General features: G+C 36.9%; 1 protein-coding gene across 1 annotated transcript in view; it reads left to right on the top strand.

Moving 5' to 3' along the window:
• NEK5 (NIMA related kinase 5) overlaps positions 1-17,151 on the top strand; it is a 60,119-nt gene extending 42,968 nt beyond the window's left edge. Inside the window, exons 19-22 of the mRNA XM_043578103.1 lie at positions 555-704; positions 1,752-1,889; positions 7,983-8,088; positions 15,257-17,151. Coding sequence (XP_043434038.1) covers positions 555-704; positions 1,752-1,889; positions 7,983-8,088; positions 15,257-15,524 — 662 coding nt within the window. The 3' untranslated portion in view covers positions 15,525-17,151. The remainder of the gene's footprint in view (positions 1-554; positions 705-1,751; positions 1,890-7,982; positions 8,089-15,256) is intronic.
• Positions 17,152-17,215: the final 64 nt, after the last annotated feature.

Here is a 17,215-nt window from a genome sequence, read left to right on the forward strand (position 1 = left end):
CAGCTCGTAAGCCTGTTTAAAATTTCAGTCTTGTAAGTTATGATGTATGCCTTAGTCTGTTTGGGCTGCTATAACAAAATGCCATTAACTCAGTGGCTTATAAATAACAAACATTTATTTCTCACAGTTCTGGAAGCTGGAAAGTCCAAGATCTTGGTGCTGGCAGAGTTGGTGTCTGGTGAGGGCCCACTGCCATGTTTTCACTGTGTCCTCACTTAGCAGAAAGGGTGAAGAGCTCTGCGGGGTCTCTTTTATAAGAGCACTAATCCCATTCATGAGGGCTCCACCCTCGTGACCTCATCATCCCCCCCCCCCCCCGAGACCCCCCCTTCCAATATCATCACATTGGGCATTAGGTTTCCACATAGGAATCTGGGGTGGAGACTGGGCACAAGCATTCAGTCTGTAACAATCTGTGTTCGAATGAGGTGGTCATTTCTCTGTTTTTGAGTGTACCAGCTGATGGACTGCCTCCAGGGTTCCTGAGTACTATTTGGTACAATTAGTTGCACTTTGACTGCTTTTAAAATAACGAGTCATTTTCTCATACTCAGAGTTGTTCATTCAAGATACTGGTGCTGCTGCAGAGAACAGGAGACGGTGGGACGCACGAGCTCCTCAGACTCTCCTGGCGATGATGGCAGCTGGTGACATGACCTCCACCTGTTCCACTCTGCTGGGCGGGGAATCTACCCTCGTTCAGTGTAAGTTGCCAGCAGGGGGAGACAAAGCCTCAGCTGCAGCTTTGTTGCTGGTGCTCAGCTTGATGCCGCAGTTCTTTTAGTACAATCCCTATACATTTGGTATCAAATATATTTCAAAGACATTGTTCTGGTATCTGCCCCACCTCCTGAGAAACTTGCCTGCTAATTATGCTAGACAACTGATGACTCCAGTTCATGAGAATAGAAGGGAGGAAAGGTCCAGAATCCCCTTCCCTTGTGGGGAGGGAGATTGTCTAAGGAAGGACAGTTGGCTTGACTTGCCTTCCCATGCTAGCCCCATTACTTCCTTGGAATTTCTTGCAGGGGTTGGTTTTTCTTCCATCAGTAAAATCTGAATTAAGATGATGGCTATCCACAAAGGTTAGAGTTAGCAGTACAAAAATACATAGAAAATTGCTTTGTAAACCAATGTGCTATTGAAATGTTAGGAATGTTTAGAATATGATATTTCCAACCTAAATTCCTTCGTTTACATCTGAGCTTCCGTCATAGTCTTTCCATAGGAGGTGTTCACGGCAAAGTCTGGGTGTTATTTTTACAGGTGGTGAAGATTTTTCTTACTTCCTACGTTCCTCTTGATAACATAGGGTTGGAGGAGAGCTGAACTTTATACCCATTTCATAACTTGAAATGTGTAACTATATCACAGACATTTATAAATGTGTGAGTTGACTTACATTTATACCATTAAAAAACACTAAAGGCCTCAAACTTGCAAGAGGGGGCTTGCAAACATAATACAATTTCATCTGTTTGAAGCCAATGAGATAATAAGAAGGAAAACCTAGTTTAAAATAAACAAGTGGAATAGAAATTTTAACATACCAGTGTGGCTAGTTTACAAAGCAAAAAAGTGACTCTCCTACCCATCAGCCATGTGTCATAAGTCACTAACCTTTTCTGTATCTCTGTTTTCTTGCTGGTAACGTGAGGGGTGGGATTGGGTCACCTTCTAACATTCCATGATTTTATAAGAACTCAAATGAAGAAACATTTTTATTTTCAGTAACACAGTTTCCTCTTCAGGTGGCCAAGGGATTGTGACCGAAGGCGTTCCAGAAAATAGGAAACAGTGGCGGCACGAAGTGCCAGGAGCTTTAATGAACGCTTTGGCTGCAGCACGTCTAACAAGTAGCTCATTTTCTGCCAACGAAGGAGAATTGGGTATGCAGTTTATTTTTAAAAATATAACCAGTCGCCTGAGGAACTTTGTCAGAGACCTGTAAATGTAGAAAGGGGATAAAAATACCTTCAGCCCGGAGAGACAACTGTAAAGGTCTCAGCCTTTGCAGAAGCTGATTTGCTTTGTCCGAGCCCGTTCCAAATGCTGCTAACAAAAGACTCGAGCTTCTGAGAAAAGTGGGGTAATTTTCTTTAATGTAATCAGTTGACAACTGGTGAAAATAAGTAAGTAGGGCAAGTGTCTTTGTAGATGATCAGCTGGTCTTGCTTAGCTCTACCGGACAGTATATTTCTGACAGCTATTCAATAGACAAATTATTATCCTATAGGCAATGAAAATGCATCATAATAGAGTTTCTTGGCTTTGGGAGGTTTTTTTTTAAATTTTGCCTCTGATTTTTAGCAAGATTATGTTTGTGTTTGCCTTATGGAAAGCCAACCATCATTTTCAAAGGTTTGAGGCAATTCCTATCACAGAGGGATTTTGTCCTTGCTCAGGTGTGCAATGCTACAAGGAAGTCGCCATATGCAGGCAGGTGCCTCGGCACAGGTGCGAGGTTAGGGACCCTGTGTTTCAGGGCGAGATTGAGGTGGTAAGGAGGCATAGATACAAGCTAGGTATAACAGAGGCTGATAAAGAACGATGCAAAAATGTGTACAACCTTGAGAATAATGTAAGATAGGCACCTCCCTACCCAAGAGTGAGTCGGCCAGTTTGTGAAGCCTAAACTTCACAAACTTTGTGAAGCCTAAACTTCACAAATTTTGTGAAATCTTTGTGAAAGTTGAGTCTTCAAGAATGTAGAGAAGAAAGAACGTATCAGGTGGGAAGGACATACAGGTACACAAGTCTGTGTCAGGCCCTGAGAAAAGCAGTTTGACTAAAATCTAGGAGAAGTAGAGGGGGCCAGAGTCCCTGACTGTAAGAAGTCCTTCGAAATCCTTCGCTCTTACTACCTCTATCAGTTGACACACTGTTGCTTAAAACTTAAGAGAGAGAGGGAGAAAGGGAGAAACTGCCTTTAAGACTCTCTTTCCAGTACTTTCAAATTATAAAAAGCAATGTAATTGCCTGTTTGTTTGCTCCCTTCCCTTCTGTGCTGGGCTAAAAGCATTGTCCCTGAGGATGGGACTGGAGGCGGTAAGGAGGAAGCTTTGGGCTGACCTGGTTTGGCCTGGAAGCCAAGGGCTGGGACCCCAGGCCAGGTAGGAAGGATGGTGTTCCTCTTTCAAGACACTGAGGTGGGGACATACTTGGTGGCTATGATGCCTCTGCTTCCATTTGTGCCTGTGATTCTCAGAGAGAGTCATAGAAAACCTTCATTTGGTCTGTCATGCTTAATTGATTAATTAGTTCATGAACTTCATGTATTTTTACATAGATGGCTTTACATTGGGCATGTATGAACAACTGATCTATCAAGTGAGAATGGAAATAGGAATTTGGCTCCGCAGGTGCATTCAAAGCAGAGTGCAGATGTTTTCTTTTGCAACCTGCTCAGGGCGTTGACACGCCTCCCGCCCCAGCTGTGCTCTGAGTGCTGGTGGCCTCTTGACTTCCTGTCTCTGGTCATCTTTTCTTCCTTCAGCTCAACCCTTTGCACTCCTGCCTGATAATCCTCCTCCTAAAAAAGACCAAATCTCTTTTCAGCTTAAAATCCTGCACAAGATTCTCTCTTACCCCCAGAATAAAATCCAGTCTCTTTGTGGACTCTAAGCACCTTAAAGATCAGGTCGGCCTGTTGCAATGCCAAGGTTTGCTTGCATTTCTCCACCATCATATACTCCTCCCTTGGTTTAGAATGCCTGCCTCTTTGATCAGAATTATACCTCCTGCAAGATTTCCCTCTGATGAACCTCCTACCATTTCTGTCAGTATGTTTCATCGGCGGTTACCCTTCTCTCCCTTCTTTTCCCTATAGTACCCAATGGGGCTTTTTGTAAAGGGGTCTGAAATAAAGTCGAACCTTGAATGCTCTTTTGCATGAGTGAGTGGAAGACCCTGTATCTATATTAATATGTTTCTCTTTAATCCAAAAAATTCTAGGAAGTCCTCAAGTTTGTCTACAGTCTCCCCACCTTTTCTCTTAGCTGCTTCTGACAATTTCACATTCATTCGGTCTGACACTTAAATTCATTCACGCTCAAATTATTTGTTAAACGCATGCAATATTGACCTTTCATCATTATATTTATTGTTTAAATTCATGTCATAAAAAAGATGCTGTCGTGAATTTATTTGCGTTTTTATGATTGCTATGAAAAACCTGGAGCTCAAACTACTGCCTGGGTCCTGCTGACGGGGAGCCACTGCTTTAAATGATTGAGAAAATATCTAAGCATGTTTCCCTTGCCTGCCTCTAGGTTTGGCTTCCCCGCTTAATACCCCACAAGACACTATAATTGTCTGATCATAAAACTAAAGTTCACTTTAATTTCTTATTCTTACTATCTTCCTCCCTAGACTATAAGCTTATGAGAGCTTTGTCTTGATTACCACTCTGCTTCGTCTCTCTATCCCTAGTACCTAGAACTTAGTCGATGGCCATAGTCTTTGTGAATGAACATAAAACCACAGCACAGCTTTAGTATAACTTTATGCAAGGGCATGTAATTACCAATATTTGTATGGCCGTCAAGTTGGAGAGGGAAATTACAATGCAAGAAATAATTCTTATGGCTGTATAGAATCTTCATGAAGGCTTTCTGAGTGTGTAAGTTTTACTAACTTTGATTGCAGGTATAATAGACACAGTTTATAAAGGCTTGTAAGGATTAGCTATTGGTCATACATTTAAGCATTTTTCATATACCCTTCATCAGTCTTTAGCTTAAACTTCCAATTTCTTTCATGCTTCTAGCCCTGCATTCCATTAAAAAAATGAAACTTTATCAACTACATGTTTAATTTATCCTCACTTTAAGATAGCAAGACTTTCATAAAATCCTTTTCAATGACTCTTACTAATAAAAGCTACACTCTTTAGATGAGGACAAGTACTTTTTTTTTTTTACATGTGCATAATTAATTCAGGTCAGTAATTTTGTTTATCATTTAACCACTCCAAGGGGATCCTTGGTGGGAAGGTAACCTCCATGTTTCTTGTGTAAATTTTCAGGCCACAGAGTTGCCTTGGTAACATCATGGTTGCACATCCTGATAACAGCTGATTTACATTTCTACAGTTAGCTATAGTCATTCTTTCTTCTCTCTTGTTAAACAAAAAATAAAAGCCTGCTAAAATTGTCTTCCTAAAACAGGAAACCAAAAACTATGAATCCTATACCAAGCGGAATATTCAGGCTGCTATTAATCAGCCAGACAACCTCATAGATGATATGTATCAATCAGTTCGTTTATTTTATAGTGCACTTTAGGAAACAATATAAGCTATGATTTGGGATGAAACATATTGATTAAAAATAGGTAAATATTTAATTACAGTGTGGTGAAATTTCTACTTGTAGTTATGTACGTGAATAGTTTACCAGAGAGAAAAAGCCACACTTTGTTTTTAATTTCACCTTTGGTGAAAAGTTACTATTTCTAATTCCACTTGTTAGCAGCGGGTGGGATTTTTTCCTGGAGACTAACGTGAAACACTGTTTAGACCCCTAGGAACCAGATGGTTGCAGAGGACATGTGGGAGACGTTGGTTATGGTGGGTTCCCAAAATGGGCATAGTCCTTCACTCTTCCCTTTATCTGTGCCCTTTTCAATATGACTTTGCAGCTTCTCCATCATTAAATGGCTTTTTTTTTCTTTCCCCTTAAATATCAATTGGCCTTTGTAATTTGCTTAGGCGGGTAGGATGAGTAGAAGTGGTGGTGTGCCAAATCTGAGTATTCAAGTTTTTTTTTTTTTTTGGAACTCTGTCTATCTCTCAACTCCCTCCAGTTGGCCTGCTGGAAAATGAAGAGACCATGTGGAAAAGAGAGGCACCCAAGAGAGGCCACAGTAGGCCAGCCAGCCTCCAGCTGGCCTGGCAAGTGACCGCACATGCATGATTGGGCTCAACCAAGACCAGAAGAGCCAGCCAGCGAAGCCCAGTCTGAGCTGCCTAACGGCAGGGTAGTGACCTAAATAAATGGTTACTGTTTTAAACCACTAAGTTACGTGGTGGTTTATTCTGGAAAAGCTAACTAATGTAGACATGTATAACAAAATTCCCAAAGTGGGAGTCAAACGGAGGCTAAGACTTTATAGTTTTAAAGCCAGCTTAGGAAGCCAGCATTTTAAATTGTTTTGTAAACCATTTTAGTGTTTTAGATTTTAAGAAAATGTCTCAACATTGCTATTGATCGCACCAAGGTTGAAGTTATGCAGGAAAAAAGCCTAGACATCAATGATAAGCATATGAAAAGATGCTCAACATCACTCATCATCAGGGAAATTCAAATAAAAACCACACAGAGATATCATTTCACATCTGTTAGGATGACTGCTAGCCAAACAACAACAACAACAAAAACAACAACAACAAAAAACAGAAAATAAGTGTTGATGCGAAATAATTAGAACCCTTATGCACTATTGGTGAGATTGTAAAATAGTGCAGCCATAATAAAAAGCATATGGAGGTTCCTAAACAAAATTTAAATAGATTTTCCATATAATGCAGCAAGTCCTCTTGTGGGTGTATGTCCAAAAGAACGAAGAGGTATTTTTGCACATCCATGTTCATTGTAGCAGTATTCACTGTAGTCAAGATGTGGGAGCAACCTGGAATGTCCATCAGCGGATGAATGGGTAAGGAGAATGGGGCATATTCATAGCATAGAATATTATTCAGCCATAAAAAGGAAAGAAAGAAATCACGTCGTATGCTACAACATGGGTGAAACTTGAGGACAGTATGCTAAGTGAAATAAGCCAGTCACAAAAAGACAAACACTGAATGAGTCCACTTGTATGAGGTATTTAGAAAAGTCAGACTCTTAGAAACAAAGTAGAATCGTGATTTCCAGGGGCAGGGGAGAGGGAGAATGGGGACTTGTTTAGAGTTTCAGCCATGCAAGATGAAAAAGTTCTAGAAATCTCTTATACAGCAGTGTGCATATAGTTAACAATACTGTACACTTAAAACTTGTTAAGAGGGTAAATTTATGTTACGTGCTTCTTATCATAGTTTAGAAAACACAGACATTAATGAAAGAATTATTCAGAATATCTTAATTGTCTCCTAAATCATTTTATTATGGTATCTCTGAATCAGGATCCAAAAATTTTGATTGATAATATAAAAAAATAATTCAGAGGAGTTATACTCTGAATGTGAGGCATTTTAATTAAATGTTATTCAATTTGTTTAACTTATATTTTCCTTTTTAGGAATATACAAGACTGATACAATATTTAAAATGTATGCTTAGAAAGGACTAAAAGTTCTTTTAATAGTTTATGTTTATAAAATATAAATTCTAAGGGCTAAGGAATCATTTTGTCATTTTGTCAGTAACATTTTCTTTGCTAGTGGTGTGTAAAATAATAATGCATCTTATAATCAGTGGATTTAGAATAGTGTGATCCAATAAAGATGGCAAATCTTAAGTTTTTACAACAGAAGATTTTCTTAAATTTTCTATACAATCAAAGCATCTATCCCCAAAGTGGGAGTATTTTGTCTTTTCACCTCTCTCTCTTTTTTAAGTTTATTTATTTTGAGAGAGGAGGGGAAGTGGGACAGAGAGAGAGAGGAAGAAAGAGAATCCCAAGCAGGCTCCGAGCTGTCAGGGAAGAATTGGGCACGGGGTTCAACCCCACAAACGTGGTATCACAACCTGAGCCGAAATCAAGAGTTGGACACTTAACTGACTGAGCCACCCAGGCGTCCCTTGTCTCTTCATCTCTGATCCTGATTCCTCTCACTTCTCTTTCTGGTCTTGTGTTGCCTACCACCTTCAGACAATGTGCGATTGTTGGGATGTCAGTTGTCATTCCTGTCATATTCTCTGATTTAATGGAAATGATTCAAAGGCTTTACCTTTATGGTTGATGTTCAATACAGGATTTGGGTATACCCCTCATTGGGTATATAGGCTGGGATGTTTTAATCTCTCTTATTTCTTTAACAGTGGGAACATTAAAACAGTGGCTTCCTAGAGAAGATGAGGGAAATGTGGGAATGGTCCCTGGCATTGAAGTAGATGAGGAACAACCAAGATCGGACGATGATGATACGTAAGTAGGTCCTATCCAGATGCCTGAGTGAAGCGCTGGTAGAAAGTGAAAATGCTGTTGTTGAGACTTGAACAATAGTCTCAGAGACCTAGCTAAGGAGACCAAGTTTTACTACACATGTGGGTTTGTTTCCAGGCTCTCTGTTCTTTTCCAATGGCATTGTTTCCTATCTCTGCAGGAGTGATGTTCTGTCTTAAATTACTGCGCATTTACCATATCTCTTGGTATGTGGTAGGACTAGTTTCATACCTTCTTGTCTCCATATCTTTTTCTTCAAAGTTATCTTAGCTATTGTTGCCTTAAGATATACTTAACACATACATCTTTGCATTTTATTGTGAAGTGTCATGAAAAGCTTTGTTGGGATTTTGATGAGAATGACATTACATTTGTTGAGTAATTTATAGGATTTGACATCTTTATGACCATAAATCTGAACATCCATGAATATAGTATAGCTTGCATCTCTTTATGTCTTTTCATAAAATATCCTTCAGCATTTTTGTAGTCTTATTCACAACATATAGGTACCACCTAACTTTTTTTGTTGTTGCTGTTGTCATTATTAAGGGGGTCATTTTTCTTTTACTGTGTTTCACCTTGGCTACCATGAGTGCATAGAAGACTATTGATGTTGTATCCTGTAACCTTACTGATTCTCTTATTAGTTCTAAAACTTGGAGTCTTTTGAATTAAAAAAATTTTATCATGTACTTTTTAAAAAATTTAATTTTTTAAAATTTACATAGGTAATATAGTCACATGGCTCCAAATTCAGAGGTTAAACTTTGTCATAGTCTTCCTGCTATGACAATTCCTCTTCCCAGAGGCATTAAATATGCCTCATGTGCACACCTCCCCTGAGCAATTGCATTAAACTGTAAGCCAATATGTGTATCTTGTGTATGTGTGTATTCTTTTTCTTTTTTGTACGAAGTTTCATAGTGCACATACTCTCTTGCAACTTCCTTTTATCTCTTAACACTGTAGCTTGAATACGTATCATAATGTACAAATAGTAATTTACATACTATTTGTATGTACATTTGTAATTGAATATTGTCAGATTGCCCTTCACAGAGGTTAACACCTATGAACATTTCCACTGACAGAGTACAAAAGTGCCTGTGACCTTGTACATTTTCTTGTTTAGTGTGTTACCAAACTTAAGGATGATTGCACAACTGATAGGTTAAAAAGTGACATTTAAGGTTACGTTTAATTAGCATTTCTTTTCTGAGTAAGGTTGTCTTTCCAAATGCTTAAGAACCATCTTTATTTCCTCATTGGAGACAATTATTCATAGCCTTAGCCATTTAAAAAATTAGGCTACTAACATTGTATTGATTTGGGGAACCTTGTGTATTTTAAGGAGATTAATGTTTTATCTATAATATGGCTCTAGAATATTTTCCCCAGTTTTTTGTTTGCATTTTGATTTTATTTATAGTGGCTCATGATGTAGAAATTTCTTATTTTTTTAAATCTAATTAGGTTTATCAATTATTTCATAAGAAATGATGCCAGAATTTTTAAGTACTTTTATGATTTAATTTTCTGTTTAAATATTTTAATCCTCTTGGATTTCACTCATATTACACTGCAAAGTGTGGCTCTAACTTTGTTTTTTTCCAAATAACTCCTTCTTTACTCCAACACCATTTATTGAAAATCTTTATTTTTGCTACCAATTTAAAATGTGACTTCTATGACGTGCTACATTTTTATATGTGCTTGCATCCAATTCTTATTCTTGCTAGTCTAATTATTATAAACATATTCATAATATGAATTATTATTTTAGAGCGCTAGTTCCCTTAAATACTTTGCTTTTGTCAGTATTTTTCTATCTAGTTTTGCTTGTTTATTTTTCCATACGAACATTAGAATCAACCTGTCTAGCAAGTAAAGGAGGGCAGGAAGGAAGGGAGGAGAGAATTTTCTCAGCCTGCTTCCTGGCAGTAGAATTTTAGAGTCCAGCCATTTCTTTTCAATTAGGATTGTCTCTGTCCCTTTTGGTTCAACCTGGCTATGTTTCTGCATATATATTTCTTTCAAAAATCATGTAGGTTTCTGCAAATCTTACTGGGATTCACTTCATTAGACAAAGCCAGTTCCACAGATCTTTTTTACATAAGTGCTTCCCTGTCTTGAGCTTTTGCTTAGATTCTGAGGGACAACACCCTGAGGCTCCGTGGAAACCCTTCCGTTTGAGAATGATTTTGAGATTCTTCCACATTGACATGTGTATCAATTAGCCACTTCTTTTTATTGCTAGGTACTATTCCATTATATAGAATATATATAATTATATATATATATATATATATATATATATATATAATTCCATTATATAGAATATATAGAATTATATATATATAAAATATATAATATATGTAACATATATATAAAATATATATATTATATATATAATATAAAATATATAATATATATATTACCACAATTTAGTAATACATTCACCTAACAATTGATGTTTGGATTGTTTCTAGTTTTGGGCTATTATAAATAAAGCTGCTATGAATATTTATGTACATGTCTTTGCGTGGACATAAATTCCATTTCTCATGAGTAAAACTGTAGGAGTGGAATGACTGAGTTGTTTGGTAGGTGAATGTTTAACTTCTTAAAAAACTGCCAAACTATTTTCCAAAGTGGTTGTGCCATTTTACATCCCCCTGTTGAATGGTGTATAAGATTTCTAGTTGCTCTACATCTTTATCAACACTTGGCATGATCAATTTTTAAAAATTTAACCAATTTTGGGGCGCCTGGGTGGCCTAGTCGGTTGAGCGTCCGACTCTTGGTTTCGGCTCAGGTCGTGATCTCGTGTGTTTGTGCGTTCCAGCCCCGTGTCGGGCTCTGTGCTGGCAGCCTGAAGCTTGCTTGGGATTCTCTCTCTCCCTCTCTCTCTGCCCCTCCCTCCCTCACACTGTCTCTGTCTCTCTCAAATAAGTAAATAAACTTTAAAAATAATAAAAATAAATAAAAGTAAGATAAAAATAAAAATTTAACCAATCTAATGGGTATGTGTGGTGTCTATGTAGTTTCTGAGTTACAGGCATTATTTAGATAGCCTTGCCACCAGTTCTTTGTTAGATATATATATTTTGCCTATATATATTGGCCAGTATTTTGCCAAGATTTCTGTCTGGGATTTCTTGTTATGGTATGATTCAGGTTTGAAGTTTCTGACTAATGCATTTTTTAATCACTTTCAAAAATCAGAGTTTCCAATTTATTTGCATTTTGGACAGAGACCATATCTGAGTTTTAGTGGTTTGGAAAAGTTTATTGGGACTCCCTTTGCTATTCAGTGCAGTATTAATTTTATGACAGTTATATATGTACTTGAAAAAAATGCATACTCTTACTATTCTGGGGTACGTATGTTCTATATAATTATCAAACTTAAAACATTTTTTCGTTAAACTACTCTATGGATTTTATTTCCCCTTTATGACTTCTAGATAGAAGTACATTAAAATCTTCAGCTGTGTTTGTGGCTTTGATCATTTCTCCTCATATTTCTATCTCCTTTCAATGTACTTTAAATATATAGAAGCTGTGTTCTAATTTATGATTGTAATATCAGTTTGATAGAGTATCCCCCCCTTTTTACATTATGTATTGTAATTTTTGTCCCTATTAAAGCTGTTTGCCTTAAATTCTGTTTTGTCGGATATTGACATTGCTATTCCAACTTTTAAGTTATTTTATTTAACTTTTAAGTATTTTTCTGACGTGAATTTTTTTCTTTTATTTTTATAATTTCTGTATGGTTTCATTATAATGTGTTTCTTATAAAATGCATGTAGTTGGTTGATTTGCTTCTTGTCCTGTAATAACCTCTGTCTCTTAATTAATTTAATATAATAAAAATCATTAGAATTATTGACATATTTGGGGTTCACTCTATACTTTAAGCTTGATTTTGTATTTTCTGTTTGTTATCATTTGTCATTCCCTTCCCCTCCTGTTTTCTAACCTTATGTTACAATCACAAACTTTTCTGTATTACTCCTGTTTTCTCTGTACTAGTTTTAAAGACACAGATTATATTTCTATTCTTTTAATAGCTAGCTTTTATATACTTCCTACAGATTTATCTAACAAATTCAGAAGTTGTTCAGTTATCTTTTTTTCTTCCCAAATATGACGAACACCTTTAACCGCTAAAACCCTTCCATTCTAATATTGTTATCTAGGGTTACAATTTTACTTAAAAAACATTTTTTTATTGTGGAAAACTTCAAACATAGTGAAAGTATAGAGAACAGCATAATGAACCCTCTTGTATTCACCATCTTCACTGCCTGCCCCCCGTACCCCTACACTTTTTTTTTAAGGTTTGGAACATTTTAAGTCTGAGACATCAAGTCATGTAATCCAATTTTACCCTTTTTTTTGATGAAATATATATATTTTACTCTCAAACCTAACTCAGTTTGCCATTATAGTTTATCATTCTTTGAACTTGCCATGGTTTTTTCTAGTCTGTGCTTTTCTTCCTATTTCAGTTTTCTTCTTGCTGATGTATATTCTCTAATAATTCTTTAAGATAATATTCTCTAATAATTCGGTGGGTGGTAAATTTTGGATATGTTTGCATATCCAAAATTATTTTATTGCTTTATTTATAATTCAGCTGGGTACACAATTTTAGGTTGACAATGGTTTTTCTCTTGATCTTTATTATTGTTGATGAGAAATATGCTGATTGTTTTTCCTTTATAGATATGCTTACTTTCTCCCCAGCATGTTCATAATTTTCTTTTTATCTTTGTGTTCTTATGTTTCACTGTTATATGTCTGGGTCTGGATTTCTCTTTTATCCTGCTTGGCTCACCTTCTTGTGAGGACCTATGACTATCTTTAGTTCTGGAACATTTTTACTTACTACTTTTCCAAATGTTTTTCTTATTCCCTCCATTGTGGCCCTCAAAACAGATATGTTTTGGAGCTTCCCAATCTGTCCCCAGTAACATCTAATTGTACTTTTGTATTTTTTATTCATCTCTGTTCCATTCTGGGTGAATTCTTGAATACTATTTTCAAACCTATCTGGGTATCATCTATTAAGTTTTTTTTTAGTTTATTTATTTTGAGAGAGAGAGAGCATGAGCAGGGAAGGGGCAGGGAGAGAGGGAGAGAGAGAATCCCAAGCAGGCTCCATACTGTTGGCACAGAGCCTGATGTGGGGCTCAAACTCATGGACCATGAGATCATGACCTGAGTCAAAACAAAGAGTTGGACACTTAAACAACTGAGCCACCCAGGTGCCCCATCATCTATTAAGTTTTTGATTTAAATGATTATGTATCTCTAAGATTCATAATTGTTTATATATTTATGTGTTGTTTAATTATTGCATAATTATTTCCCCTAATTTGAAAACATTTTAAAATGGATGCTGTGCTTTAATTTCTTTTTGAGCATACTTACTTTAAGAGCATTATAAAAATCCTCCATAAAAGTAATAAATCTGGACTTAACCCCTGCTCCAACTTTAAATAAAATTTCTTGCCTATCTTTCTTACCATTAGATTTATTCATGTGTTTTGGAATTTTAGTTTATAGGCTTATTTTGTTTTAGAAGTTTCATTTTAAGTTTTGTTTTTTAAATTTTCTTTCTTCCCTTTCTGTCTCTGTGCTCCTCCTGTGTATCTGCCCTGCATGCTCTCCCCCCATCCACCTCACTGTTGTCATGTGACCATGCCTCCTACCTCACAGAGATAGCACGTGGTTTGTAAGCGGAATGGTCTTGATTGTCTAGTTCCATAACTGCTCTGTCCACAGAAGTCCTCATTGCCTTCTCTGTGCCTATCTTCCTTCTCAGACAAAAAAATTGTCTCCCTTCCTGCTGAAAGCACATCCTGGCATGGGTACTCTGAATCCCAGCCTTTTTCAGAGAACTTGTTCCTGTCTTTTATCTGTCTTTCTCCCTTTTTTCTTTTTTCTTTTTTTTTTTTTTCAGAGAGAGAGAGAGAGACAGATTGTGAGTGGGGCAGAGGCAGAGTGGGAGAGAGAGAGAATATTAAGCAGGCTCCATGGTCAGCATGGAGTCCAATGCAGGGCTCTATCCCATGACCCTGGGAACATGACCTGAGCCAAAATTAAGAGTTGGGTGCTCAACTGACTGAGCCACACAGATGCCCCTCTCCATTATTTTTAATGTCTCTCTATTCCCTACTTTCTCTCAGCATATAAACGTGCCCAAATCTCTCCCATCTTGACAAACACCAAAAAATCACTGCCTTCATGTTCTCAAGTTAACACTGTCCTTTCAGAGCCAGGCTCCCCTCAGAGGAGTTTAAGCTCCTTGTTGTCACTTGCTTACCTCCTACTGCTTTCTTGATCCACTATAGAATCACTCCTGCCACACAGCAGGCCACAAATGTTCTTGCAAAGGTCATCTATTACCTTGAAATTGCCAGGTCCAACTGTCATTTCTGTCTTCCTCTTACTTGGCTGCTCCCTATCTGGAAATTCTCTGCCTCCTTGGCTTTCATGATGAACACTTTCTTGGCTCTTACCAGATCTTCCTCAGCCTCTTTACTTGCCATGTAGATATCTGGGATTGTTGATGTGGTTTTCTTGGTCTCTTGCCTTCTTCCCTTCTAAAAATATCAGTGTTGAGGTCTTAGATATAATTTCAGTTCCTCGTCCTACTAATTAGTATCTGTGAGACCTTGGGCAAGTTTTATTAACCTGAGCCCAGATTCTTAATAAATTGATGGTGAATATGTCTACCTCAAATTGTTGCTAATATTAGATGAAATACAGTTATGTAAGTGCTCAAGGGCAGTCACTGGTATATAATAAGGGCTCACTATATGGCAGCTGTTTTTTATTCTTTTATTATTTTTTCTCTTCTTCACTTTTTAAACATAAGAGTAGATGGGTATTAATAAATATAATTAAAATTGTCAAACACAAGTCCAACTAAATAGAATACTGATTATCCCAACATTGTTTTTTTGTCATTCTTAGGAAAACCAGACAGATATAATAAATAATGCATTACGTAGGGGAAAATGCATCTATTAAATTGCTCAAGTGGGAGTGGGAAATGAGAAGGGAAACTACCTTTCATATGTATTTTTAATTATTTTGATATCATAAAGTTGATTTTTAACTCTTATTTCAGAAATTTTGAAGAATCTGAAGATGAGTTGAGAAATGAAGTAATAGAATCCCTAGAAAAACTTGCTACTTCTAAAGAGGAAGAAAACAGAGAAGAGTCTCCTGGTTTTTCTAAGGGTGCTGGAAAGTTAGGAGGAGAGGAGATAAGCATACAGAAATATGCAGAATTCAGTGAAGGTTTAGAGAATATTTCTACTCGATCTAATGACAAAGTATGCATTGCTGATGAAAACCAAGAAACATCAACAACCCATCAAAATGTACAAGTGTGATTATTGTACTTTTTCTTAAGTGATAAGTTAGTATCTATTAGGTATAGCGTCTGGGCCCAAGTCATTAATATTCATTCTGTAAGAGTTTTCCAGTCATCCCAGGGGTTTATTAATTTTTCTCCCAATTTAGATAGTAAGGCTAATTTGAGTATAGAAATTAATATTTTTACTTTAAAATTTCTATCAAGAAATCTTTCAGACAGTAGATGTGATAGGCAGAGTAATAATGAGTCTCTCTTCCTGCCACCCCGCAGCACACCCAGTGATGTGAATATATTGTTACATGGTAAAGGGGAATTAAGGTTGCAGGTGGAAGTAAGGCTGCTACTCAGCTGACCTTCAAATAGGGGAGGGTGTTTTTGATTACCCAGGTGGGCCCAATGTAATCAAAGGGTGTTTAACAGCGGAAGGAGGCAGAAGAGAGAACCAGAGAGATGTCAGGGTGAGCGGGGATGAGCCTGGTGCTGCCGCCTTTGAAGATGTAGGAACATGCCATATGCCAAGGAATACAGGCAGCTTCTAGAATCTGGGAAAGGCCAGGCAATGGACTTTCCCCAGAAGCCCACAGAGGGAACACAGTCTTGCTGACATCTTGATTTTAGCTTCTGGAAATCCACTTTAGACTTCTGACCTACAGAATTGTAAGATAATAAATTTGTGTTGTTTTAACTAAATTTGGTAAGTTTAAATTTGATAAATTTAACTAAATTTGTTAAGACAATGGTAGAAAACTAATACAATGTGCAAACAAATTCATTTAGAATAATCTGCCATTATAGAAAACTGTGATTTGGGGATTTCTGAAGTCATACTGAATACACTTTTTTGAAGCTGATGTTGACACTCAAGAGAGTAGGGTAATTGAGCAAAGAGAGGATCAAGGCCCATCATGTTAATTACGCACCAAATATTCATTTTATTATGTTTTATTGAATTAATTTCTAATAGCTTCAAATGTATAGATTATAAGCTTCTTGAAGGCAAGAAGCCATCATCTTACTTACATCTTATATCTTACTTACATCGTACGCTGATCTTTTTATATATGGTGCTTAGCAGAGAACAATCCCAGTGTTGAACATGTGCCTGGAGTTTAATAGATATTTGTTGATTTATTGTGTTGCTTCTATGAAGGACAGAGTGGTTATAATTCTAAGTGGTAGAATTCTCCCTGAAATAGATGCTCTGGAATAAAAATAAAACTGAAATTACACATTAATACATTGCTAAGCCAATGAAACAAGGATGAGGAGGGGTTGGCCAGAATATTTCCAAGGTCTGCTTAGTATTTACATTTGATATAATTTTATTAAATGTGGGGAAAGTATCAAGATTCCCCTAACTGTCGGATGCATCCTGTATTTTCCTTGGTGAAAGTTCCTTTCAGCTTGGGTGTATAGAGTTTCAAGCTGCTCTTTAAGAGAGATGGCTCAGTATGGTCACATCATGAGGCTGAGAATACTTAAAAATTTCTTACCACTGTTAATTTCAACCATGGTAACACATGACCCCGAAAGATTAAAGCATCATTAATCCTACTGACTCTTACTGGTCAGCGTATACGTGTTTTACTTTTGGAACATTATGTGGTTAAGGCATAATAAATCTGTTAATATGCTTCATTTAATCCTCATTCTAGATAGTAATTGAATGCATGGAGAATGAAACTTGGTTCCTGAAAATTCCAAAGA

Source organism: Prionailurus bengalensis, chromosome A1 (assembly GCF_016509475.1).
Source record: "Prionailurus bengalensis isolate Pbe53 chromosome A1, Fcat_Pben_1.1_paternal_pri, whole genome shotgun sequence".
NCBI lineage: Eukaryota > Metazoa > Chordata > Mammalia > Carnivora > Felidae > Prionailurus > Prionailurus bengalensis.